Source organism: Ursus americanus, chromosome 22 (genome assembly GCF_024610735.1).
Source record: "Ursus americanus isolate L20-20 chromosome 22, mUrsAme1.1.p, whole genome shotgun sequence".
NCBI lineage: Eukaryota > Metazoa > Chordata > Mammalia > Carnivora > Ursidae > Ursus > Ursus americanus.
The window spans coordinates 7,746,167-7,772,188 of NC_142148.1; the positions used below are offsets into that span (position 1 = coordinate 7,746,167).

The 26,022-nt window shown below is 40.1% G+C and overlaps 1 protein-coding gene across 1 annotated transcript in view; it reads right to left on the reverse strand.

Annotated features, from left to right (window-relative positions):
* Positions 1-26,022, reverse strand: part of DOK5 (docking protein 5) — a 153,021-nt gene that overhangs the window by 63,763 nt on the left and 63,236 nt on the right. Inside the window, exon 2 of the mRNA XM_045808441.2 lies at positions 19,555-19,662. Within this exon, the coding sequence (XP_045664397.2) occupies positions 19,555-19,662 (108 nt within the window). The remainder of the gene's footprint in view (positions 1-19,554; positions 19,663-26,022) is intronic.

The following is a 26,022-nucleotide window of genomic DNA, read 5'->3' on the forward strand; positions in this document are numbered from 1 at the left end:
AATGGGTTCCATCACCTAGAATCCACAATATTAACATTTTGCCACCTTTACTTAGTTTGCTTCATCTCTCCTTACACTTAAACAGTGGGGGGGGGGTGAGTGTGCATGTGTGTCTGTGCATGCGTACTTGCATATTCACTTGGTTTGGGTTGAAGTATTTGAAAGTAACACGCATCAACCCTCCAACTTTGCGATCCGTTTTTACACCAGGGTTCACCTACATCACCTCAATGCCATTTTCACAACTAAGAAAATGGACAATAATTCCTTGTATTATCTAATTTCCAGCCTGTCTTCGAAGTTCCCTAAAAGTCCCCCAAATGTCTTTTAGACCTGTGCCCACATCCCTCCACCACCACCCAATCTAGGATCCAAAAAAGATGCATGCATTGCATTTCTTCTTATATCTGAGTCTCTTTCAATTTAGAAGGGTCCCCACATTTCACAAATGATACTATCATGTTGAGAAGATCACGCCAGTCTTCTTATAGAATATTCCATGTTCTAGGTATTTTTGTTTTTCCAGGGTGACCTTAATTTTTCTACCCCTTGTATGTCTTCTGAAATGGAAGCTACATCTGAAGGGTCGATGAGATTCAGATAACATTTTTATTGAGAATACTTTGGAAGGGATGCTGTGGGCTTCACACCGCATCATATATCAGGAGATATGTCACATCAGAATGCCCTTCTATTAGAGTGTGCAGTTTGATCACTTGGGGGTAGTCACCACTTCTCTCTGTCCTAAAATAGCAATTTTTGTATTGTATTTAAGCTGGGTGACACTTTGGTATCATGTGAACGTCCTGGTCCTCAACCACCTGTCCTGGAATTATCTTAGCATTGACTAAAGACTCTTTTTTTTTTTTTTAAGATTTTTTTAATTTATTCGACAGAGATAGAGACAGCCAGCGAGAGAGGGAACACAAGCAGGGGGAGTGGGAGAGGAAGAAGCAGGCTCATAGCAGAGGAGCCTGATGTGGGGCTCGATCCCATAACGCCGGGATCACGCCCTGAGCCGAAGGCAGACGCTTAACTGCTGTGCCACCCAGGTGCCCCTGACTAAAGACCCTTAACTGCAACAAAATGGAATTCTTTTTATCGTGATGATCACGTGATGTATAGAATAATGTATAAAATTGTTGCATCATTATATTGTACAACTGAAACTAATACAACACTGTATATCAATTATATTTCAATAAAAATTTTTAAAGTACTATTCTTTTTCATAATTGGTCTGTCAACCTAAGTCCATATTCTATGATTGCTAGATTCAAGATAAATATTGACTGAGGATTTGTTAAAACAATCTGGAAACACAGATCACACATATTACTAGAGTCCCTATTCTTATTCACCTATTATTTCAAGATTGTGTAACTACTGCATTTAATCAGGTGAGCAAGTTCACCTATCTCAAATTTACTCTGTATGTTTAGCTGACATAAGTGCCTACCATACACTCCTTATACATTTGGGCATCCTCATTCTTACTTTTTAACTGAGATTTGCCAATAGGTGAGCTGCTGTCCACAATTTGGTAGCTTATGTGAGAAGAGAACCATGCCACTTGTGACCTGACACCATCACCAGTTTCTTCCCAGGCATTTCTGTGGGGACAAGCAGCTAACTGTTAGCACAACTGCAAGTCCTCACCATAGTTAGTTACGGTCTAAGAAAACCATGCACAGGTGAATACGGGGGTCCATTTAGGGTATACTTGCAATGCCTGTTGAGAAGGGATATCGGTGATTCTTTGCTTCTCAAGCCTTTATTGGCACTTGCACACCATCTTATCGGGACTTCTAATCTTCTGCCTGCAATGAGGCAACCTTCCTTCATCAGAGACTCAAGGCAGATGGTGAAGGCGGTCCAACTCGCCTCTCCTGCACCGACAGGGGAAATGACAGAAGGCTACCTTGTTGGGGGTGAGCTTTTTGGCTCCAGCATGTGATTATGTTGGATGGCATGGCCTGAAAATCAGTCTGAACAAAGTTTGATTCACTTTTCTCAAGATATATTCCGACCTCATGTTTTCACCCCACAGATTCTGGGTTCGTCTAAGAGAAATGGATTTCTTTCCATAGCTGGAACAAATAAAGCTGCACACTGAAGTATCCGTCTAGGTCCTGCTCATCTAATGGACAGTTCTTCGGAGCTTTCAGACCGTCCCTATACAACTCTCTGCAGATACAGTCTACTGTAAGGCTAGAGGTCATGATATTGAAGGGACACAACTCTACCGAAATAAAGGCAGTGCACAAAATTTATTGTTTTCCTTAACCTAAAAGCCCAACTGGAGACCAGTTCATTTATGTGGACTTTTGAAGTCCTTTCAAGCAGGAACACCTGGCACTTGCTTTTCTTTTGCCCAGAAACACTCTTCCTTTAGATACCTCCATGGCTCACTTCTGCCCTACCTCCAGGTCCTCATATACTATCTTCTCAATTTTTTTTTAAGATTTTATTTATTTATTTGACAGAGAGAGAGACGGCCAGCGAGAGAGGGACCACAAGCAGGGGGAGTGGGAGAGGAAGAAGCAGGCTCCCAGCGGAGCAGGGAGCCCGATACAGGGCTTGATCCTAGGACCCTGGGATCACGCCCTGAGCCAAAGGCAGACGCTTAACGACTGAGCCCCCCAGGTGCCCCTCAATAACACCATTTCTGATTACTCTAGTTGAAATTGCAAACTCCCATTCCATACTTCCTATCCCTTTTCCCTGCTTTAATTTCTTCCTTAGGGTTTATCAGTCACACCAACATACTATACCTTTTACTTGTATATTTCCTTAATGTCTGTCTCTTCCCCATTAAAGCAGGGGCAGAGAGCTATTCACATGGAATCAACGAGATTGGCACTCCATAGAGCTGAGCTGTGAGCAGCTGGCTTGCCCATAAATGGCAGCCTTAACCACCAGAAGGATGGGAGCAAGTCCTGAGGGCAAAGGTGAGGACTGGGGAAGCCAGCATACAACCAGGCATTAATTGAGGACAACATCAAACCAAGAGGAATGAGAAGACAAGGAGAGATTTGACAGCTTCTTGACCACTCTGCAGTTCCTGCTTTCTAGTTTTCTAGTTTTCAAAAACACAAAGTACTATGACTCCATCAAAGGAAAGAAATATTCAACACTCGCCTCAATTTCTGATAAATCTTTAAGTATGCCATCCAATTAGGAATGCCCCCCCCCCAAAAAAAGACTGCCAAATTAACTTGGCTCTTTAAAGCCATGCTCCAGATGTGATATTCATCATAAACGAGCATTCATTGAAATACATGTTCAACAGCCAGCAATTAACAAAGTGGGCACACTTTTAAAAGTTTAATTTGCTACCGATATAGTTTTGCATTAACAACTTGGAAAACAATTACAAATTGCACAATTCAATTTTCCAAATGGATTATTTTGTAACCAGACGGAGAAACTGTTGAAATTTCTTCTGGTGTTTCAAGGGAAGATTAATACAATCGGGTTTTTAAAAGTACATACATTCCCTTGAGGAACTGGTATATTCCTGTCAGAATTATGCAATTAGTCAGCATTATGTGGGAATATTAAGTATGTTTCTGGTGTGCTGCAAAGTCAAAGCCATTTAGGAAAACAAGGATTTGATTTCCAATTTTTCTCCTTCTTTTGCTGAAGGTAATTTACAGATGATGATTTATTTATGTTTACAGAGTAAAAACAAGACCACTACCTAAAAGGCAATTTTCCGCCTTGCTTTTGTAGGCTGTATCCCAATTATTTTTCCCCTTGTGGGACTGAATGAATGAAGTGAGCAATTCACTTTGTATATGCAAATGGCCAAGCTCCGAGGAAGCTTCCAACTGCTTCATTGTCAAAAAAAAAAAAAAAAAAAATTAAGGCCATTATCTTACTGGAAATGAAGAGGCATAAGCCCCTTTAACTTCTTTGGATTGTCTTTGAAAATAAAAGCAACATGAAAACAATCCATTTCTGGATCCATAATGTTTTCTTAAGTATTAATAAAATAACTATTATTATTATTGTGGTTATTACATTATTGTTCTCTGTTGAAGATGTTCAAAGTACTCTGAAATACCCTAATAAACATTTCTGTTAAACATTTCCAAAAAAACTCTTATGACATGTTCCAAACCTTTTAACTTTTTTAATATTGTCTTTCCTGAAAAAAGCCCCAGTGGTTTGAAGTTAAAGGTGTCAGGAAACAGGGACAGGCAAATAAGAAGGGATACACTCAGTTCTTTTTTTTTTTTTTAATGTTTTTTTATTATATTATGTTAGTCACCATACAGTACATCCCCGGTTTCCGATGTAAAGTTCGATGCTTCATTAGTTGCGCATAACACCCAGTGCATCATGCAATATGTGCCCTCCTTAATACCCATCACCGGTCTATCCCGTTCCCCCATCCCCCTCCCCTCTGAGGCCCTCAGTTTGTTTCTCATAGTCCATAGTCTCTCATGCTTCATTCCCCTTACTGATTACCCCCCCCTTTCTTTAGTCACCACCCAAAACATCTCTGCCCACTAGCTTCCCCTAAGGACCCTGAACATGGCATTTTAAGCAAACGTTTTATAAAAGATTTCTTAAGAAAGAACCAGTCTAGACAGTTATATCCCAGTCCCCATATAGATGGTTTCATTCTTTCCAAAAATACCTACATGCCCTTGGTCACTTGAAATAAATTGGACTAGCGCCTGTCTGAGTTATATATTTGGACTGTCTCCCCGAAGAAGGGATCTTTATTTGTCCACGTGAAATAACTGAAATAATCCATTTGTTGCGTCTTCCTTAAAAATAAAAAGCCACACACACCAAAAAAGGTTCCTTAACTGAAAAGTCTCAACGTGAAATTTATAGAGAGAATGGAATTTGGAGTGGAGGGCACTTCTCTACACTGTCAGTGTGTGTGCAGTTTTGTGTAACCTATCTGGAGACAAGGTGGCAGTAGCTACCAATACTTTAAAGGTTCAAGATGTTATCTGAAAATATCACTTCTAAGACTTTCCTTTCAAAAAGATTAGCATGAGCGCATAAAGACAGATGCACACATTTTCCACCATGATAGACTCTGTATTAGCAAAAAATTGGAAACCCTTTTGTCCACTGATTTGGGTATTTTTAAACAGATTAGGGTCTATTAATATTGAACTGTACTCTTGAGCTGTTAAATTAATGAGGTGTGACCACTAACTACAGACTTGGAATTACAGCCAAAATGTGAGGTAGGGGCGCCTGGGTGGCTCAGTCGTTAATCATCTGCCTTTGGCTCAGGGCGTGATCCCAGGGTCCTGGGATGAGCCCTGCATCAGGCTCCTCGGCTGGGAGCCTGCTTTTTCCTCTCCCACTCTCCCTGCTTGTGTTCCCTCTCTTGCTGGCTGTCTCTCTCTCTGTCAAATAAATGAATAAAATCTTAAAAAAAAAAAAAAACGTGAGGGAAAGGAGACTAGTATAATTAATGTGACCATTTAGTTTCTCTCATAAACCAGAATATTTTGAATGGGAAAGGAATTCCTATTAAAAGTTATGTAAGGACTTGAGGCTGACAACGAGTGCATGTCCTGGGGAAATCTGTATTTACAATCTCCTTAAACACAGTATGTATAGCACGTAATGAATTACTCCATTTTTGCCTTAAAAGTATCATCTGTGTATTTGTGAGAATATGTTTCTCTTTGTATACAGAGAGAAAAAGAGCCTGAAAAGTACACAATCTATTAGTATTTTTTTCTGAGGACTGGGACCAGGGTCCAAGACAGGGTTCTTTTCTTTTATTTACTCCATGCACTTCAGAACTGTTTAAATTTGTTACTGTGTGACATTTATAACTTAAAAAAAAAAGAGAGAGAGAAAAATGAAAGGAAGAAACCTGCCAAAAAATTTTAGATAAAGGAAGTGGATCTCCATCCATTGTCAACACATCTTCCTCACTAGTGACTCACTTGGCCAACAACACTCTGTGATTTCTTCCACACCCAAAATCCATTTGACTAATTTTTCACCAACTTGAGAAAACCCACTTTTTTTCTTTTGATGTCATTTACAGAGAACGTTTGTATGCACTTGAATTATAGTCAAGTATTTCCACATAGATCAAGTCCTAAAGAGATATGCTTTTAAGAAATTCATATAAAAATACATATGCATGGAGGGAAAGAGCATTTATAATCAATGAACTTTGTAGCTAATTTTCTATTTGTCTTGTCCTTATTTTGGTATGTGTATATGTGTGTTTCTTAACAATATAACTAAGTCAAACGAACTATCGACAGTGATAGAGTAAGCAGATTAAATTTTCATAAACCCTCCAAAACTGGGGACTCTATCCAAAATGCAAGGACAACTAATCATTTCAAATGGTAAAGTCAACTGTGGGATAAGAAAAAAAGTCATTTAAACTACATGATTGTTTTATCAGGTCATAGGTCAAAAAATGACTGGTTTACATAAGTTAAGTATTTAAATCAAAGGGCTTTAAACCTAATGCAAATTAAACAAAATAATCAGGTATAAACTTTACAAAACATGTACAAGGATATGGAGGTGGAACATTACAAAATGCTGATGAAAGAAATTTTAAAAGATTCAAGTAAATGGGGTGACATACCATGTTCAGGAAGTGAAAGGCTTGACATAGAAAAGATGTCAGTTCTCCCACAATTTGATGTATAGGTTTAATATAATTCTTCTCAAAATCCTAACATGGGTTTTCTGTAGACATAGACCAGCTCCATTTAAACTTTTAGGAAAAGACATGAGAGTAGCTAAAACAATCTTGGAAAAGAGAAGAAGTGGAAGCATCATTGTATCCAATATTTAAGATTATTACGTATCTACAGTAATCAAGAGGGTATGACATTAGCAGAGAGATACATGGCTCAGTGGAAAAGAATAGAGAACCCAGGAGCAGACCCATGCTAATATGCTCAAATGATTTTTGACAAATGTGCAAAAGCAACTCAATGCGAAAAGAATAACTTTTTTTTTAAACAAATGGTATTGGAGTAATTGGAAATTCATAGGTAAAAAGAATAAAACTCAACCTACCTCTGACATCTTATACAAAAATTAAATTCAGAATGATTCATGGACTTAAATGTGTAACATAAAACTATAATAAGATGTTTGGGGAAAAACAAACAAACAAACAAACGGAGAAAAGGTTCCACATCTAAAGCTAGGCAAGGAGTTCTTACATCTGATACCAAAAGCATATTCTATAAAAGTAAAAATTCAAATACTGGACATCACCCAAATTAAAACTTTGTTCTGCAAAAGACCCTGTTAAGAAGATGCAAAGATAAGCTGTGGAATGGGAGAAATTATTTGCAACCACATAGATGACAAAGGACTCGTATCTAGACTATATTTTTTTTAAAAAACCTAAAAATAAATAAGTAAATGAATAAACAAGTAAATAAATAAATAGAAGAAACTAAAAACTTCAAAACTCAATAGTTAAAAATTGGCAAAATACATGAAGAGATATTTCATAGAAAAAATGTACAGATGGCAAGTTAACTGTATAAAAATACTTTCCACATCGTTAGCCATTAGGGAACACAAATTAAAACCAATATGCGATATCACTATCAGAATGACTAAAATAAGAAACGGTTGACAACACCAAATGCTCGCAAAGATGCAGAAAAACTGGACCACTCATACCTTGCTGGTGGGAATGTAAAATGGCACAGCAACTCTGTAACACAGGTTGGCAGTTTCTTATAAAACTAAAGATGCAACCCCATGTGATCTAGCAGTTGCACTCTTGGGAATTTATCCCAGAGAAATAAAAGTTCCATTTGTAATAAACAAACTAGAAACAACCCAGATGTTCTTCCATCGGTGAATATAAACAACCTGTGGTAATCCATACTAAGGAATACTGCTTAGTGATAAAAAGGGTTATTGATAACACACAAAAACTTGGATCAATCTCAAGGAAATGATGGTAAGTGAAGAAAGCCAATCTCAAAAGGTTATATAGTGCATGATTCTTGAAAAGAAAAAATTATAAAAAACCTATTAGTGCCTACTGGGGTAGGGACCTGTGAGATGTAATTACAAAAGGAAATACAAGGGATCCTTTTGCTGATGGAATCTTTCTGTATCTTAACTAAGGTGGTGGGTACAGAAGCCCACAGGTGAGAAAATTGCACAGAAAGAAACACGTACCCACACAAGAGGACAGGTAAACCGAGGCAAATCTGAATGAAATCAGTCACTGTATTAATGTCAGGATCCTAGCTGGGATACTGTATTACAGATTTGCAAAATGTTCCCACTGGGGAAAACTGGATAAAGGATACACATTTTCTCTATGTTATTTCTTACCACTCCATGTAACTCTACAATTATCTCAAAATAAAGTGTAATGTTGACGAATGTACACAAATAGTTTTCAAATGTGTTCCTTGGAATATCTCTATAACCCCTCTGGGAACATGAGGACCAGTGGGATAAGAATGAATGTGGGGATCTCTCTTCCCCACTCCAACCTCCATTCGTGCTTCAATGAGAACAGCTCTTTCTTTTATTTACTTAAAGGCTGGGCCATCTAAACAAGCTATCATGTGAACCAAAGACTCTGTCTCTGGGAGGTAGTGTACCATGGGTATTAAGAATATGGGCTTTGGAGCCAGAATGCCCAGACTTCAGCTCTAATTCTGTCACTTCCCATGTTCCTCAACTTCACTCATCCTGAATTTCCTCATCTGTAAAATGGGAATAATAATACTATCAGTCTCATAAACCTGCTGTGGAATTGAACTAACATATCTGAAGTATTTTGTTTAGTGTGTATTGGGACAAAGTAAGCCCTCAATAAATATCAACTACTATAATGATCACAGGAAAACCTCTAGCTTAAATGGTATGTCCAAAAGCACACATCTTTAAAAAAATTATTTATGATCTATTCCAAAGGGCTTTACAAAGCATAAAGTGCCCGCCTTACATCACTTTTAAAAAATCTTCACATAACCTTGTGAGCCCAGTCTTATTATCTTTTTCCCACTTTGTAGATTAGGAACTTAAGACACAATTTAAATGTAGTGAACAGACTTTCTGACCCAAAACCCATGGTGTACTATATTCTCCCTTCTGCCACAAATTCAACCAACATTTAACGAATGCTTATTATACTTCTTATGCTGATAAAGGTGCTGAGGACACAGATCTGAACACACGAGACAGGATCCCTGGCCTTCTGGGGCTTACTGTTAACTAGCAGTAAACAAGCACAGAAATGAATGAAAGACATACTTTCAGTAGTGATAAGTGTTACGAATTTAATAAGAAATGTGACTCAGACTTGCATAGAGGGTTCAAATAAGGCCTTTTTGAGGAAATATTTCAGTTAATATCCAAAGTAAGAGGGTGCCTGGGTGGCTCAGTCGGTTAAGTCTGCCTCCGGCTCAGGTCATGATCCCAGGGTCCTGGGATCAAGCCCCACATCGGGCTCCCTGCTCAGTGGGGAGACTGCTTCTCCCTCTCCTCTGCCTGCCGCTCCCCCTGCTTGTGCTCGCTTGCTCTGTCAAATAAATAAGCGAAATCTTTAAAAAATAAAATAAAATAGAGTAAGAGAAGAAACCATGGGAAAGGTTTTGCAGACCAAAGGAACAGCAGATGCAAAGGTCCTGAGGCGGAACAAGTACGGCAAGGTGATGAGTGGCCTGGGACAGTCTGAGATGTGTGCTGAAGCAGAATCACTCAAGGCCTTAGTTGTGGTAATGACAATGGGTTTCGATATGATTCTAAGGGTGACAGGAAGCCTCAAAAAAAAATTTCCTTTAGAGGCATCACTTTGAAACCAGCTTGTTTTGCAACTCACAGATGATACAGGACCCAATGCCCGGGACGGATACCATGGTAAGTGTAACAATTTGGATTGACACAACCTTCCATCTTGAATCAAGCATGGTTGTACTACCTGGTAGGCTTATTCTTTCTCTCTGATTTGGTTTTCTGTGTCTTCCTCTATTCTTGTAGAGGAGGCATACAGAATAAATCTATCTTTGACAGTTTTAATGGGTGTTTTTGACTAAAATAATATTTCATGACGAATGTGTGTGGCTCTGATGAAAATCCTATTGTAGCTATAGTGCTGGTGAAGCTTTTCATCACAACGCATATATATATGTATATATATGCCCAATATAAATAACTGAAAGGAAACAAGATGCTATATTCATCACAAAGTGTTACGACATCACAAAGTATTTTGTTTGCAGTTTATACATGCTAAAATAGTCAACCTACTAAGTACAGTGTCTCACGTGGACTTCGGCAAGATATCACTATCTTCTTCATCTACTATTCAAGAGGTAACTCAAAGATTAAAAAAAAGTTCGGGTGGGAGAGCCTACAAGTCAGTGCAACTCAGAGAGACGTTTGATTCGGTCTACACTCTATTTTACAAATACACTTAAATGTTAGAAGTTCTCGGGGCGCCTGGGTGGCTCAGTCGTTAAGCGTCTGCCTTTGGCTCAAGGCGTGATCCTGGTGTTCTGGGATCGAGCCCCGCATCAGGCTCCTCCGCTATGAGCCTGCTTCTTCCTCTCCCACTCCCCCTGCTTGTGTTCCCTCTCTCGCTGGTTGTCTCTCTGTCAAATAAATAAATAAAATCTTAAAAAAAAAAAAAAAGAAGTTCTCGTCAAAAAAAAATCTGCATTTCCGGTGTCACTTGAAAGGGTGGAATGCGTGACACAGTGGGCTCTGGTTTCCTTTTTTTTTTTTTCTTAAAGATTTTTATTTATTAAGATTTTTATTTATTTATTCGACAGAGATAGAGACAGCCAGCGAGAGAGGGAACACAAGCAGGGGGAGTGGGAGAGGAAGAAGCAGGCTCATAGCGGAGGAGCCTGATGTGGGGCTCGATCCCATAACGCCGGGATCACGCCCTGAGCCGAAGGCAGACGCTTAACCGCTGTGCCACCCAGGCGCCCCTGGGCTCTGGTGTCTATGAGGCAGCGATAATCTGGAGTTGGAGAACATGAAGGCGAAGAAAACCCAGCAAGTTGGAGCAGAGACAGCAAAGGGTAGACGCACAGGACCTTCATCATATAAGGTCGTGTGTCAAGAAATACTTCCGCGGGCTACCATAACAAAGCACCACAAACCAGGCTTCCTGAACATCAGACGGGTCTTCTCTCTGTAGGCCTAAGCCCCAAGTCAAGGGGTCAGTGGCGGTGGTTCCTACTGAAGGCTCTGAGAGAGAATCTGTTCCAGGCTTCTCCCCTAGCTTCTGGCAGGGGCCCGCAATCCCTGGCATCCCCTGGTTTGAGGCTGTATCATTCCAAACTCTGTCCCTCGTCTTCCCCGGTGTGTCTGCGTCTTTTCTTAACAGAACACCAAACCCAGTAACCGCATCCTAAACTGATGACATCTACAAAGACCCGATTTCTAAATAAGGCCATATTCACAGGCACCAAGGGTAGGACTTAAACATACGTCATTCAGCCCACGAACAGAGGGGAGAGATGAAGTAAGCACAGTATCATTTGATTTTTTTTTAACCTTGTGTGTATTTTATACAGATTTTTAAAAATTTCAATACCTGTACAACTGTGACAGGGCTGTCTTTATTATTAGTCAGCCTTCTCTCTAAGACAAAACCATGCAGTAATTTCCAATGACCGAGAATTTGCACAATTCACACAGCTCTTTTTATGCTCCATATACCAAAGGGTCTCTTAACATTGCCACTATGCGGTACTAGTGTAAGTAGGGCACAGATCATTTCCTGGGCACCCTAAGTGTCCCTGGGATCCAAAGCAGCCACCGTAGCAGACGCTGCGGTGGGCCCCAGGCACACAATCCAACAGAGAGGATCGTAGCAGGAGCCTCCTGCTTGTAACAGAGTTCCCTACCCAGCATGCACTGGGCAATGAGGACAATGTATTCTATTGTCTCTCCCGGTTAGGGCAAACTCTATCAGTTCTCTGCTGCACATGAGAGAAAATCCAGGATTATGAGGTTTGAACACGATAGAAGTTACTCCTCTCACAGGAGAGAAACAGAGACAGTCTAGGGCTGACCTGGTGTTCTGCGGCACTATCGGCTGAGTATCTGTGTTCCCCCCAAAGTCATATGTTGAAACCCAATGCCCAATGTGATGGTAGTAGAAGTGATTCCATCATGAAGATGGAGCCCTCATGAGTGGAATCATTGCTTTTACAAAAGAGAATCCGGAGAGCTCCATCTTCTCTTGCACCACATACAGACAGGCCAAGAAGTCAGCAATCTGAAACGCAGAAGAGGGCCTTCACCAGAATCTGACCATGCTGGCACCCTGATTTTGGATTTATAATCTCCAGAACCACGAGAAGCGAATTCCTGTTCTATGAGTCACCTGTCAATGATATTCTGTTACTGTAGCCTGAACCAGGCATATGGCGTCAGGGAGCACAAACCAGTCCCCGACATCTCCCTCTACACTTGTATGGGACATGTCCGGTTGCTTTACCATCCTCAACCCATGGTCTTTCCCATAGTGTGGGCCAAGATGGCTAATGTCCATTTTCTAATCAACAGGAAAGAGAAAGAAATGAAGGACATCTCACCTTCTCTGCTTACACTCAGACCAGGATTTAGTCATATGGTCATACCTCACTACATAGCGGTCTTTTCTTTGGGTAGCCTTGTGTTCAGCTAAAAATCAGCTGTCTGTCACCAAGGAAGAAAGCCTATGATTAAGGGGTCAGCACTAACCAGACAGAATCTGCCACCAGCATGAAAATAAATCACTGCTTTCAATACGACCAGTGCATCCAGGCAGAAGGGGCCCAGAAGACAGGCTAACTTGGGGTGAGTCAGGAAGAGTCACGAGGAGATAAAGACACAGTAGAGACTTTGAGGGATCAATTAGACCAGGGAGGGAAGGGTGTTCATGCAAAGGCAGGAGTATGAGCAAACATGGTGATGGACTGGACAGGAGAGGGGATAAGGAAGAGGGTGAATCTAGATGAATCTTACACTGAGGCATGGAACTCCAGAAAGGAATCACGCTTGGGTAGGAAAGATAGTTAATTCAATTTTGAACATATTTCAGGAGCCTCTGGCACACTGACACAGACTTTTCTCTGCTTGAGTACTTAAAATGGGAAGATGTAGTTTGGGTACCACAGTTAACCCCTTCTATCTACTCTACCTTTGCCTAAGAAATGTGGGTATGGAAGCATTTACCATCCGGGAAACCTTCCGAGTCATAAGCTATAATCTAATCTGTTGAGATGTGAAGAGGCATGTCCTCATGGCATAAGTGAATTCAGCTTCCAGAACAGGGTCTGGTGGGTAGTTTCTTGCACAAAGAGGGAATGACTCCAAAGCTTGTGTGTGAGTATTGAAAAAAGAGGCTATGACATACAGTAAGATTTTGAAAAGATGTATTACAGACAGCTACGTCACAAGAGGAAATGTTTTAGAAGAGAGAGAAGCTGAACAAACAAGAATGAGTCATTAGTACTGAAAACATTAACACACACACACACACACACACACACACACACACACAAAGTGATAAGCTGGTGAAAATTCCAGAGAAATAACTTTTAGGATGTTAGCTTACTGTGAAGAACCTGGAATCCTATTTTTGCAGAAACCAAGAACAAGAAACCAAGAATGGGTTTGGGAGATGGAAAGTGACCTACTCACTTAGGAAGGACAGAATGATAGAACAAATAACTCTTTGGCAAAAATAATAACGGTGATTACTCTTTGCAGTGAGAGGGTCTCCCATTTTTCTGATACATTCACGAACATGTATTCATTTGATACACAAGTGAACCTTATGACTCTGGTGAAGTGGGAATGACCACCCCCAGATGCTCGCTGTTGAAAAACAACAGGCTAAGTGGACATTTAATAAACAAGGTAACACACATAAGCAGCATATCCAAACTGTCTTCCTTAGAATTAAATTTATTTGTTTCATGGAACATATGATTTTAAAAAAAAAGGTAGCTCCATGGACCAATCGGTTTTGGAAATACTGACTCCAAGTTACTCAGGTGTCCTAACTGTAGGCCTCCTCAGAGCCTCTGATAAGCTACAGTGGATTAAAAATCTGAAGAATGGATGGAAATGTTGCAGTTCCCAAACTTCTTCGACCACAGAACCCTGGTCCTCCTGGAACTCCCCTCTTTCAGAGTTTCTGGCATGTGTTTTGGGAAACACTCTATTAGAGAATCGGTTAGAACTGTCCTTCTGCTCCTGCAGGCTCAGCAATGTGAGATGACGGAGAAGCCAGGATGTGACTTGCCCTGGAGGTGTTAAATTAATTAAATAAGGAGACCATCAGACTGATGTGGCTCTCATGCCCTGAGAGCCTCTGGAAGCAAACCAAAACCTGAGCCTGTCTGTACATGCCTCGAGGTTATGAAGTCAACATGCTAAGGACAACCAATCACAGCCAACTAGGCTTTAAGCTACAGCCAATCAATAACTGCCTTACTTTGCTTCCTCCTTTTCACTATTAAAGTCCCTCCCCAACTCCTCCTGGTGTGGGACTCCCGCCACTTCCGGTGCTGCACGATTTGAATCGATTTTTGCTCCCAGAAACTCTTGAAATGTTCAATATGCCTCAACTTCTAACAGAGGTCACCCTGACACAGAAGTGAAGTAACCTATCATACACATACCACGGCAAGGCCAGGGTTAGAAAGCAGGTTTCCCAAATCTGGGTCGCGCATACTTCCCACTCCACCATTTGGCTTGGTCGCAAAAAGAGTAGACGGTCTTCTTTCCACTTCGATCGCCTTCCAGTTGTTATTCATCTTGAAAAAGTAAAATTATTCATAGAAACGCTCAACCCCTTCTGGTTGGGGTGAGCCACTTTGATTTCCTGAATGAAAACAGTGAACTTGCCTTTACCAAGAAGGTCGGGAACTATATTTAAAGTCACTGGAGTATTACTATTGTTGCAATTACAGTTAATCAATTTCACAGCCATCTCTGACAGCTGCGGTGCTTGAGGGGAGCTTCACGGAAGAGGTAAAAAAATGAAAAATGAATTGCTCTGTATGCGCATTATTCATATATTTATTTTCCAATTTTTTTTCAGGCGATCATCGTTAGCTACATCTTCAGGGAGGAAGGCACCAAGTTTTAAAATTCTGCAGTCAATTTCCTGTTTAATAACTTCTGATAGGAATCCGATATGCAAAAGTGGCAATTTTTTTCTTACTAATATCTCTAAGAAAGAGGCGCTGTGGTCTCATAAATGCTAGATTTCCTGCAGGAGGGATGTGGCTCCATATGCCGCACCACCTCTGTATTGATCAAATAGCAGAATGGCCAGTTCCTCATCTCTTTCAGAAATTGCTTTATTTATATTCGAAGAAATTCTGAAATCTGGTCACGGTGTGCTCCTTATAACCCCAGTATTTTATGATCAAGATTCATAAATTACACAGTATTTAGATAAAAAATGCATATCGCAGAGTTATTCTGGCTTTTTATATGCCCCCAAGAGATTAATACTAAATGTATCAGATCTGAGAGAGTAAGGAGGATGAATGGCTACAGGAACTCATCAAGGGCTTGGAGGCTTAATGTAGATAATTCTTCCATTCTAATGCTTTGAACTTTGGTTAATGATTATTATAGATGAAAGAGAATGTGGCTTACCACAGTCCCCAAAGATTTACATATTAAATTCCAAAGCCAGCAGGTAGAAGTCTGAAATAGGACAAGTTTGTCCTCAATCTTCCCTTACTTGGTTCACATTCAAGGGGGGATCATTACAATCCACTTTGGTTTTACATTTGAGTCTGTCCTCCTAAAACTTCCAATCCCCGGCTTTTTCTACCCCCATCACTATCCACCTCATATCCTTCACATCAAGATTCCTTTTCCTGGCTTCAGGTGTCTCAAAGACAGATTTCTTTTGGTAAAAGCTAGATAAAAGCATGACACAAAGACATTTGTATGTACTCTACTGATAATATTGCTTCTCAACCAATAGTTTAAAATATGTCTTCTATGTATTAAGCAATGATCACTAATAGTGAACCATGCCTCCCCGCCCCCCACCAAACAAATAAACACAAAACCTGCTCTTGTGGACCTTATTTTATGGTGGTGTGGGGAAGACAGTAAGAAATAACCAAACAAATATACACGTAGTGATAAGTGCTGCAGAGAAAAATAGAGATGCGCAGGGTGTATCAAAGGATTCTATTTTAACTAAGAGATCAAGGAACAGACTCTCTTAGAGGAGGAATCTGAGCAATGACCAGAACAACATAGGGAAATGCGCTACATGGATATTTGTGGGGAGAGCATTCCAGAAAAGGAAACACCACACACAGTGCTCTCAGGAAAGCAAAGAGCCCAGGGCGCCTGCAGCACAGTAAAGTGGGATGGGGGAACTGGGCAGATGAGGTGAAACAGGGGACAAGGGGTCAAATCACATGACTGTGTAGGCCATTATAAAGACTTGGCTGAGGGCGCCTGGGTGGCACAGTGGTGAAAGCGTCTGCCTTCGGCTCAGGGTGTGATCCCGGCATTCGGGGATCGAGCCCCACATCGGGCTCCTCTGCTATGAGCCTGCTTCTTCCTCTCCCACTCCCCCTGCTTGTGTTCCCTCTCTCGCTGGCTGTCTCTATCTCTGTCAAATAAATAAATAAAATCTTAAAAAAAAAAAAAAAGACTTGGCTGAGGGTTTTGCATGGAGTACCATGATGTGCTATGAGTGTTTTGAATAGACTCTAGAGGGCTGGGCGTTAGGCAGCCTAGTGGCTGGGACCACAGTGGTACCAACAGAGGTTGTGAGAATGTCTGGAGTCTCTATGCACGTTGAACATAGAGCCAACACCACTTGGTGACAGACTGGATTTGGGAGTTCCTATAGACTTTGCCTCACCTGTCTTCTTTCTTCTCTTAGGTATGGGAAGGTCTGTAAGCAAAGCATAGCCTATTTCTTTATTTTTTTATTTTTTAAAGATTTTATTTATTTATTCGACAGAGATAGAGACAGCCAGCGAGAGAGGGAACACAAGCAGGGGGAGTGGGAGAGGAAGAAGCAGGCTCCCAGCGGAGGAGCCCGATGTGGGGCTCGATCCCATAACGCCGGGATCACACCCTGAGCCGAAGGCAGACGCTTAACCGCTGTGCCACCAAGGCGCCCCTCTTTATTTTTCTATATTAGGTACAGGGGATTGTGAGGAATTAGGGATTTCTGGGCTCTATCTGGAACTCTACCAAAACAAGAAAGGACTGATCCACATTAGCAGTCACACACAATGACTAGACAGGACAAGAGTCTGATGGTGTCTTAGTCCGTGTGAGCTGTTGTAACAAATCACCACAGATCGGGTGGCTTATAAACAACAGAAATTTGTTTCTCACAGTTCTGGAGGCTGGGAAGCCCAGGCAGAGGCACTGGCAGATTCAGTGTGTGGTGAGGCTCCACTTCCTGGTTCACAGATGGCTGTGTCTTCACATGGAGGTAGGAAGGAGGGAGCTCCCCTGGGATCTCTTTTCTAAGCGCACTAATTCCAGTCATGAGGGCTCCACCCTCATGACTTAACTACCTCCCAAAGGACCCATCTCCAAATGTCATCACATTGGAGGTTAGGTTTCAACACATGAATTTTGGGGCGACACAATCATGCCCCATATGGTGGCAGATGGTGAATTGTAAAGTTACAGACTGGCTGAGGTTCTCAAGAGAGAGCTGATGCAGACCACAACTTCTGGCCACCTAGAAGATGAAGCCTCTAGATGACCTTGTTAATTATAATGAGAAGGCAATAAAGAACCACGAAGAAAATAATCAGGGTAGGAAATCTGGTCACCAGGGTTGATGGACCTGAGAGGTGGAGGGAAGGAATCAATGTCAGTTAAGGAACAGAAAACTAGGAAAGACTCTCCTTTGGTCCTACAGATAAACCAAACACCCCCTTGGGCATTTTGAGCTCCCTTTTAAGGCAAGCCCTCTCAAGTAAATACGAAGCAAGCTATTCCCGTATCATTGTTCACCATCTTACTATTAGCAAAGATACTGGGTACGTGTGGGGTAACTGGGACATAATACACCTGGTCTAAAACGTCTGGACACCAGGAATCTCAGGTATTATAGAAATACAGAGATTGGCTCAAGATTATCTGCAAGGGCTGAAAGGTAAGCTATCACTGGCTTCATGGAGCGCAGATCCTATCTAATAGATTGGCAACCCAACAGCTCTAGCCTGAGGACAAACACCCTTATCTGCACAGTGGAAATACGGGGCACATGGAAGAGAAATGGTGGAGCAAATTCTAGACTCCTGAAGAGGTTTCCTTGGTTTCTCCTTTAACGTTAAAGGTAGGCAGGGAAGGAAGCTGACCTTGGAATATGGAACTTCATGATGAGATGGTGGGGAAATAGTACACATGGAAGATACGACTCTTGACTGCCTTCCCTACTTACCTCAAAGTCTTGCTTAGTGCTTTTTCTTCCCTTACGTATGCGCAGATGTGCCTATAAAGCATGGCATATGCTTTATTTCCCTAAATTGCAAAGGATTACAGCTTGCCCTACTGCTTTTCATTATTGGATAAACCAAGGTGTCAACACAGGCCCTTAATAAGAAGTCATAAAGTCACCACCTGTGGAGAATGTGCATAAAAAGGAAAGATTATTCACTTTCCATCACCTAGCCAAATTTCTCTGCTAATGAATCTACCGGTTTCACATAAAATTTTAAATGGCAAGTAGCCCCACTCCTGATAAAATCTCACCAAGTGAGGATCAGAATCTCAAGATAGAAAACTGAAACAATTAAAATGTTCCGTCGTAAAAATAAACATAATTCCTCCACAGACAAGAGTAGTATTTTCCCAAAACGGAAATCACCAGCACCTTGGGGGAAAAAGAAGTTAACCATGCATTTGTTACCTAATTTCATGAAAAGAAAAAAGACATAACCTGCCCATTAACAAGGGCCATGAAAAACATTGCCCTGTAGAGGGAAAGACATGGCTAATTTGTAAATCCAAGTATGCCTTGTATTTTTCTTCATTTTCTACTGCCAGAGGATGTATTTTAATACACAATTACTATTTTTAGTGAGGAAACAGACTACCACGATTCAAACTGCAAGTCTGAATTAAATTTAGACATCAAGCTTAAAATAAATAAACTAATGAGTGGAACTTCCTCCTCCTTCACCATTCACCCGTCCCCTCATCCTCACCCCACATTCCAAGCACTGAATGAGGATCTAATTTGCATCAGGCCCTAGATGTGCTAGGTACATGGAGACCTCATCTTTACTCTCAAGGGGCTTCAACGTTGGCAGTTGGGTTTATTACGAAACTTGAAAATTCAAAGACAGCATGGTAAATCCTACACTTGAGATTGGAAAAACAACAACAAATAGTAGGAAATCAGAAGAGTAACTTTACAGTAGTCCATTATTTTAAACAATTAAAGATAGTAATTTAGAGATGTTTTGTCCTTGGAAAAAGAATTATTCGTACTTTTGTTAAACGATCCAGACAGGTTTTCAGACTCAATGAACTCAGCTTACCTATTTGTGAACAGAGTTCTAGAAAGCCACAACAATCAAGTTTTACCTTATGATAACACCTAAAATATGCAGCACGTTCATCGGAAAATTTCTCCAGTCTTTTTGGACCTTTGCTTGAAGCTTTCTTGAATACTAGCCAGCATCGCTGATATATCTGGGAGGAAATACAAAGACAGAGTTCAGCATCACTGACTCATGTATTACTGACATTTGCATTTAAATGTTTTCTTTTTGATGTTTTCACCCGTAAAGTATTCATAAGCCATAAGCATGATGCTACTTCGGGAAAATAAAATTTTAAAACCCAAAACTGTTTCCACAACAGGTGTATTATGTCCTTCAATTACTGGAATCAAATGAAAATGAATATTTGAAGGCAAATTTCTTAACATTTCAATAACAGTAGCAACATTTCAGAAAAAGTCCCAGAGATTAAATTCCCAATCAGCACAAATAATATAGGCATTCATGGCACACGCTCTTATTTCAAATGCAATTAAATATGGAAGCCATGGGCCCAATATATGCTGAAGACTTCACTGACAGCCCTAGAAAGAGATGGCCCCTATGTGTCATGTGACATCCCTCATAACTGAGGGTCAAGAGTTGGGCCAGACACTAGACTAGCTAATAAATGACTGATCAACACCAACCAGATTCTCCCTCAGAACACCCAACCCAGAGACTCAAAGATTACTGTCAAACTGAGGCACAGGCTGAGTTGAGAGGTCAACACTGGTAGTTTATAAACAGGTTGGCGACCATGTTGAATCACGGGCCTAATAGTTAGGCAGTGGAACCTGGTACAGAGAACTAGATAATTTCTATTTCAGGCAGAAGAGACCTTTTAGTCCTTTGTCATCTTTCTGTTGCTGACTTCTCCTGGTATTCTTGGAAATCATCTGTGTCCCTAAGAACCCACCACCATCAACATCATTCTTAATTGAGTGAGGCTGACTGGAATTCTGATCAGAGCAACCAAAGCTACCTTTAATGGAATAGCCAATATAAATGAAATTAGACACTAAAATATTAATCATACCAAAGAGAGGAAAGTGCAAAGAGTAAATGAAAAACAATGTTCTCCAAAAGCAAAATAAAATGAGATGTTTTAACCTAAAAATTAATAAGAATGTATATTAATGATAATATCCACTGATAGCAGAGATCTGAGTGGCACTCCTGTACTCTGCTGGTGACCTCTAAAGGGCATCTGGCAACAAATATGCAGAGACTTAAAAGAGTAAGAATCTATCCTTAAAAAAAAGCCCAGCACTGACTGAGGAATTCTGAATTCAAGTGCAGACAGGTGGTAAGTATTCAATCACAATCATCTCCCTGACCCTTAAATCACCCTCTAAGTATCATATTTATGTGGTTCTGTACAGTCAACCCATAAATAAATTTTATGCACTATAAAGCTGAAGAACCTCTGAGCTAGTAAGAAGAAACAAAAAGTCCACATAAAACATTTGGCCTTTCAAATCATACTCAATTTAAAACGCCTTTTACAACTTTATTAGTAACTTGCAGGTAGATGAGGAATTCAGTTTGCTACTATTTGTCTGCAATGCTGAATAGATTCTGTTTTTCTCTTCTCAGTAAACTAAACATTCATTAATCGTTTTGTTTGGGATGGTAAAAACATGAACTCCACTCCACGATGAAGTTTTGTTCTGAGTACAGAGGGTAAGACATGTGCCTCTTCCTGCTGAATGTATAATATAATTCTAGTATTATTATTCATAAGAATAATAAATAGAAACTACTAAAATCCTCAACAATAAGGAAGGACAAAGTTAATGATAGTATTTCTATTACATACAGTATAAGTATGTGGTATGTAATATATATAATACAATATAGATGTATACATCTGTAACATAATATAGGTAGCTATTATATTAAAAATGTAGTAATATGAATAGTACACACAATATATATAGCAAATTATACTACACCAGTAATATATATGTTACCTATCTATAGGATACCACAGGTATATCATTTTAAATAAATTTCAGAAGGAATTTCTAACGACATGAGAAAGAGGGGTGTTTTTTTTTTGCTTGTTTTTGTCTTGTTTAATAAAAATTAATACTGTAAATAAAATGAAAGAGAATTGTTATTTCTTAACTATCCAGAGGTATCAGTAAAATAGTACAATTAAAGTCAATTCTACTGGCTTTCATCTTGCATAGTCATTGAACTTATCGAGATATATAAAAGCATGGGGGCGCCTGGGTGGCACAGTGGTTAAGCGTCTGCCTTCGGCTCAGGACATGATCCCGGCGTTCTGGGATCGAGCCCCACATCAGGCTCTTCTGCTATGAGCCTGCTTCTTCCTCTCCCACTCCCCCTGCTTGTGTTCCCTCTCTCGCTGGCTGTCTCTATCTCTGTCAAATAAATAAATAAAATATTTAAAAATATATATATAAAAGCATGGAGATAGAAAAGAAAAGTAATCTGACAGAGAAAGGGTAGCCTTTCAAGCAAATTACACTGGAATAACTGAATATCTGAAGTTGAAAAAATCAAATAAAAAAAGCAAAATAAGCATCTTAACTTAAAACATTCATCTTAAACAAAAATAAACTCAAAATGGACTTAAATATAAAACCAAACTATAAGACTTTAGGGGGCAAAAAAAGACCATGTTTGGGATCATGGTCTGGACAAAGAATTCTTAGACTTCATACCAAAAGCACAGTCCATAAAAGAAAAACCTACCAAACTGTACCTTCTCAAAACTTAAAATTTTTGCTTTGTGAAAAACCCTATTAAGAGGATGAAAAGACGAGTTATAGACTAGGAAGAAATTATCGCAAACCACGAATCTGACAAAGGATTAGTATCTGGATACATAAAGAACTCTTAAAATTCAACAGTAAAGACTCAAACAATCAAATTACAAAATGGATGGGGAAAAAAAAAAAACCATGAACACACATTTCACCAAAGAGAATGCACAGATGATAAAGCTGCACAGAAAACATCATTAGCCCTCAGGTACATGTAAATTAAAACCACAATGAAATATCACTACACATCCATCATTTTGGCTGAAATAAAAAAATAATAGTAATACCACCACCCAATGCTGAAAAGAATGCAGAGAAATTGGGTCTCTTACACTTTGCTGGTCGGAATGTGGAATGGTACAGGCACTCTGAAACACAGCTGGGTAGTTTCTTTAAAAACTAAACAAGCAACATATGACCCACAATTGCTTTCTTGGGCTCTATCCCAGAGAAATGCAAACTTCCCCCCAATGCCCACACACAATGTGAACATAAATGTTCATAGCAGCTTGATCTGTATCAGTGCAAAACTGGAAACACCCACATATTCTTCAAGGGGTTAATGTGGTCCATCCTAACCAAGGAATACTACTTAGCTATAAGAACAACTGAACTATCAATACTGCAACAATTTGAACGAGTCTTCAGATAATTACGCTGAGTGTGGGGGGGAAGCCAAACCTAAAAGTTTACATACTATATGACCCCATTTACAGCATTCTTGAAATGACAAAATTACACAAACAGAAAACAGATCTGTGGTTGTCAGGGGTTAGGGATGGGAAGTGGATATGTCAACAGAAGGGGAACATGAGGGATCCTTGCAGCAATGGAACTGTCCTGTATCTTGACTGTATTCATGTCAATATCTTGGTTATGATGTTGCATTATAGTTTTGTAGATGTTATCGCCAGGGAAACTGGGTAAAGGGTATGGGATCTTTGTGTAATATTTCTTACAACTGAATATAAATCCACAACTATCTCAAAATAAAATGCTTAAATTTTTTTTAAATGGAAAAACGTAAGGATATTTAAGCAAAATCTTAAAATTACAGCCTAACAGTTAACTACATTCTTCACCAGTTCTCCTTCTGGTGCTATCAGACCACAGTCTAATTAACCAGTGGACTAAGGAACTTTAAGAAGCCACGTTTTGAGCGCCATTGGTTAGAGTTCACACATAAACTCCTTCTCAAGATAGAGACCCCACTATGAAAATGAACATTTCCAATCCTGTGGTCGACACACAGAAGTCCTACCAACATCTTACTCATGTCTGAATAATGGATGAGACAACTGTCTCCCTGAAAATTTGACCACCAGAGGACTGTAATTACAGTGGGAATAACCGTCACTCTGTTCTCATAAAAAGCACGGAAAACAGGCTGTCTTTCTACTATCTGCAACCCCTTTCTTTTGCACATGGCCCTGAAAATATTTTAGAAATTGAGCATGCTAAAGGTATGCAAAAATATATCCACTGTAGTAAAACATTATTTTCACTCAGGAAGATAATTTACATTTCCTAATTATGCCTCAACTTTCAGACTCATTCTTGAATGATAACATTTCTAACTTCCTTTTATACTTGTTCATTTTCTTCACAATCAAACCAGTCTTTTCCTGGCTTCTGTCCAAAGGCTGTTGAATGCGAGCTAAAGACTCCTCAAATTCAGCATGCCTAATAATGTCCACTGTTGATCCACCTGTAGAGGGTTTAGGGGATTTTTGTTTTTCATTTTTTATTTTTCTTCTGTTTTATTAAATAGTAAAGGCAAAAGTGCAATGATACAAATAACCACAAAAATACTATTATATAAATTCACATGCAACGACTGGTGGGGGCATCACCATGGAATAGATCACATCATGTTGGTTCATCAGGAGAGAAGGAAAACCCAAAATTTGGTTTATGAAAGGGCAGCTCAGGATGTCTGTAACATACAAACACACGGTACAAAAATAATGCAAAAGTTGGGAGCAATCGTGCAATCAAGGCCATTCCTCATTCTGCCACACATCACGCATCAGTGATTCTCAGCGCTGGTCCAGGATCACTCAAGATAATTGTTAATTATGTAGATTCCTAGAGATTAGCCAAGGTCTACTGACTCAGAACCTCTTGGGGTGGGGCCAGACAAATTTGCTCTTTAACACATTCCCCAGGTGTTTTATTTGTAATTTGCAAACCCAGGCCATAAATATTCATAAAGACACAGACAACACAGTGCTTCCCACTTGGGACTGCCAACAAAGAGTTCTCCAACGAATGCTCCAGGAGGAGGGCCTCTGAAATGTGTGCTTTCTCACAAGTGGCACACAGAGGCCTTTGAAGTTGAGCAGTGTGAGATGCTGTCATGAGTAGAAGAGAGATAAAGAAGCAGAAATAAATCTATTGAGCTCCAGTGAACTCTCTCAACTTCACGGCTGGACACTCTCTGTCCTAAGAATTCTGGGAGAGCCACCTAGTACCTGAGGATGAAAAACTTACCCTAAATATCTTAGTACTCTTCAAAGAATGAAACAGGACTCCCCGAACATGGTAATGGGCGACTCGTCGGAGTAACACAGACTTTGTTAAAAATATGACAATTTGAGAACAATCCCACTCAAGAGTTTACAGCAGTTTTTTATTCTTTAAAATTAATTCACTCAATCATCTCCTCCGTATTTTATATAACACATCGACTTACCATCTGTAGTATTTTTTAGTTAACGTTTTGCTGTCAATTGATTTTTTTTTAAAGATTTTATTTATTTATTTGACAGAGAGAGAGACAACCAGTGAGAGAGGGAACACAAGCAGGGAGAGTGGGAGAGGAAGAAGCAGGCTCCCAGCGGAGCAGGGAGCCCGATGCGGGGCTCGATCCCAGAACCCTGGGATCATGCCCTGAGCCGAAGGCAGACGCTTAACGACTGAGCCACCCAGGCACTCCTCTGTCAACTGATTTTTTAACTAAATGTTTTTTTCTATTTAAAAGAGGAAACTTTCATTCCAAGGATAATAGCTAAGTGTAGTTCTCGTTAGACATAAAGAATAGATAATCCTAATGAAAAATATACTGTTAGAGAATTTGATGACAGAATAAATTTCATCTTGAGCTAGCTCACCTCCCACGCATCAAAGTTCTACAATCTCAGGACTAGTGACATTTTAGGCAAGGTGATTTTTCGTAGTGTCATGGGGGTGGGGTGTCCTGCACGTTGCCCAATATTTAGTAGCATCTCTGGCCTTTGCCAGCTGAATGCCAGCAGCACACTCCCCCTACCAGCTGACAGCCAGAATTATCTCCAGACATTGCCAAATGTCCCCTTGGGGACAATCAGAACCACTCCTAGAGACGAGTGTACACTGATCTAAGATTGCACATTTGAAAAATACGAAGCTTTGTGAATATCTTCAAAGTCCTGGATTTGGACAAGTTAATCCGCATGAGCCACTGCTGAAGCTAAAAAGATAAGCACATCACACAGTTCTGACAACCTGGGTGGAGAGACACCAGATTTAGCAGTTACATGACAATTTTTTTCAGTTGCACTTGCTAGCTATTGGTGGTGGCTTTATTACATCTAATTTTCAGCCCTAAATTGTCACCAACCCCTATATGATTTGTACTGCTTTTTCCATTGTCTTTCTTTAAAATTGGATACCCTTAATAACTGCTTAGCTCTGGTTTCAAATTGCTGACACTTTTACTAGCTTCTTCTCCT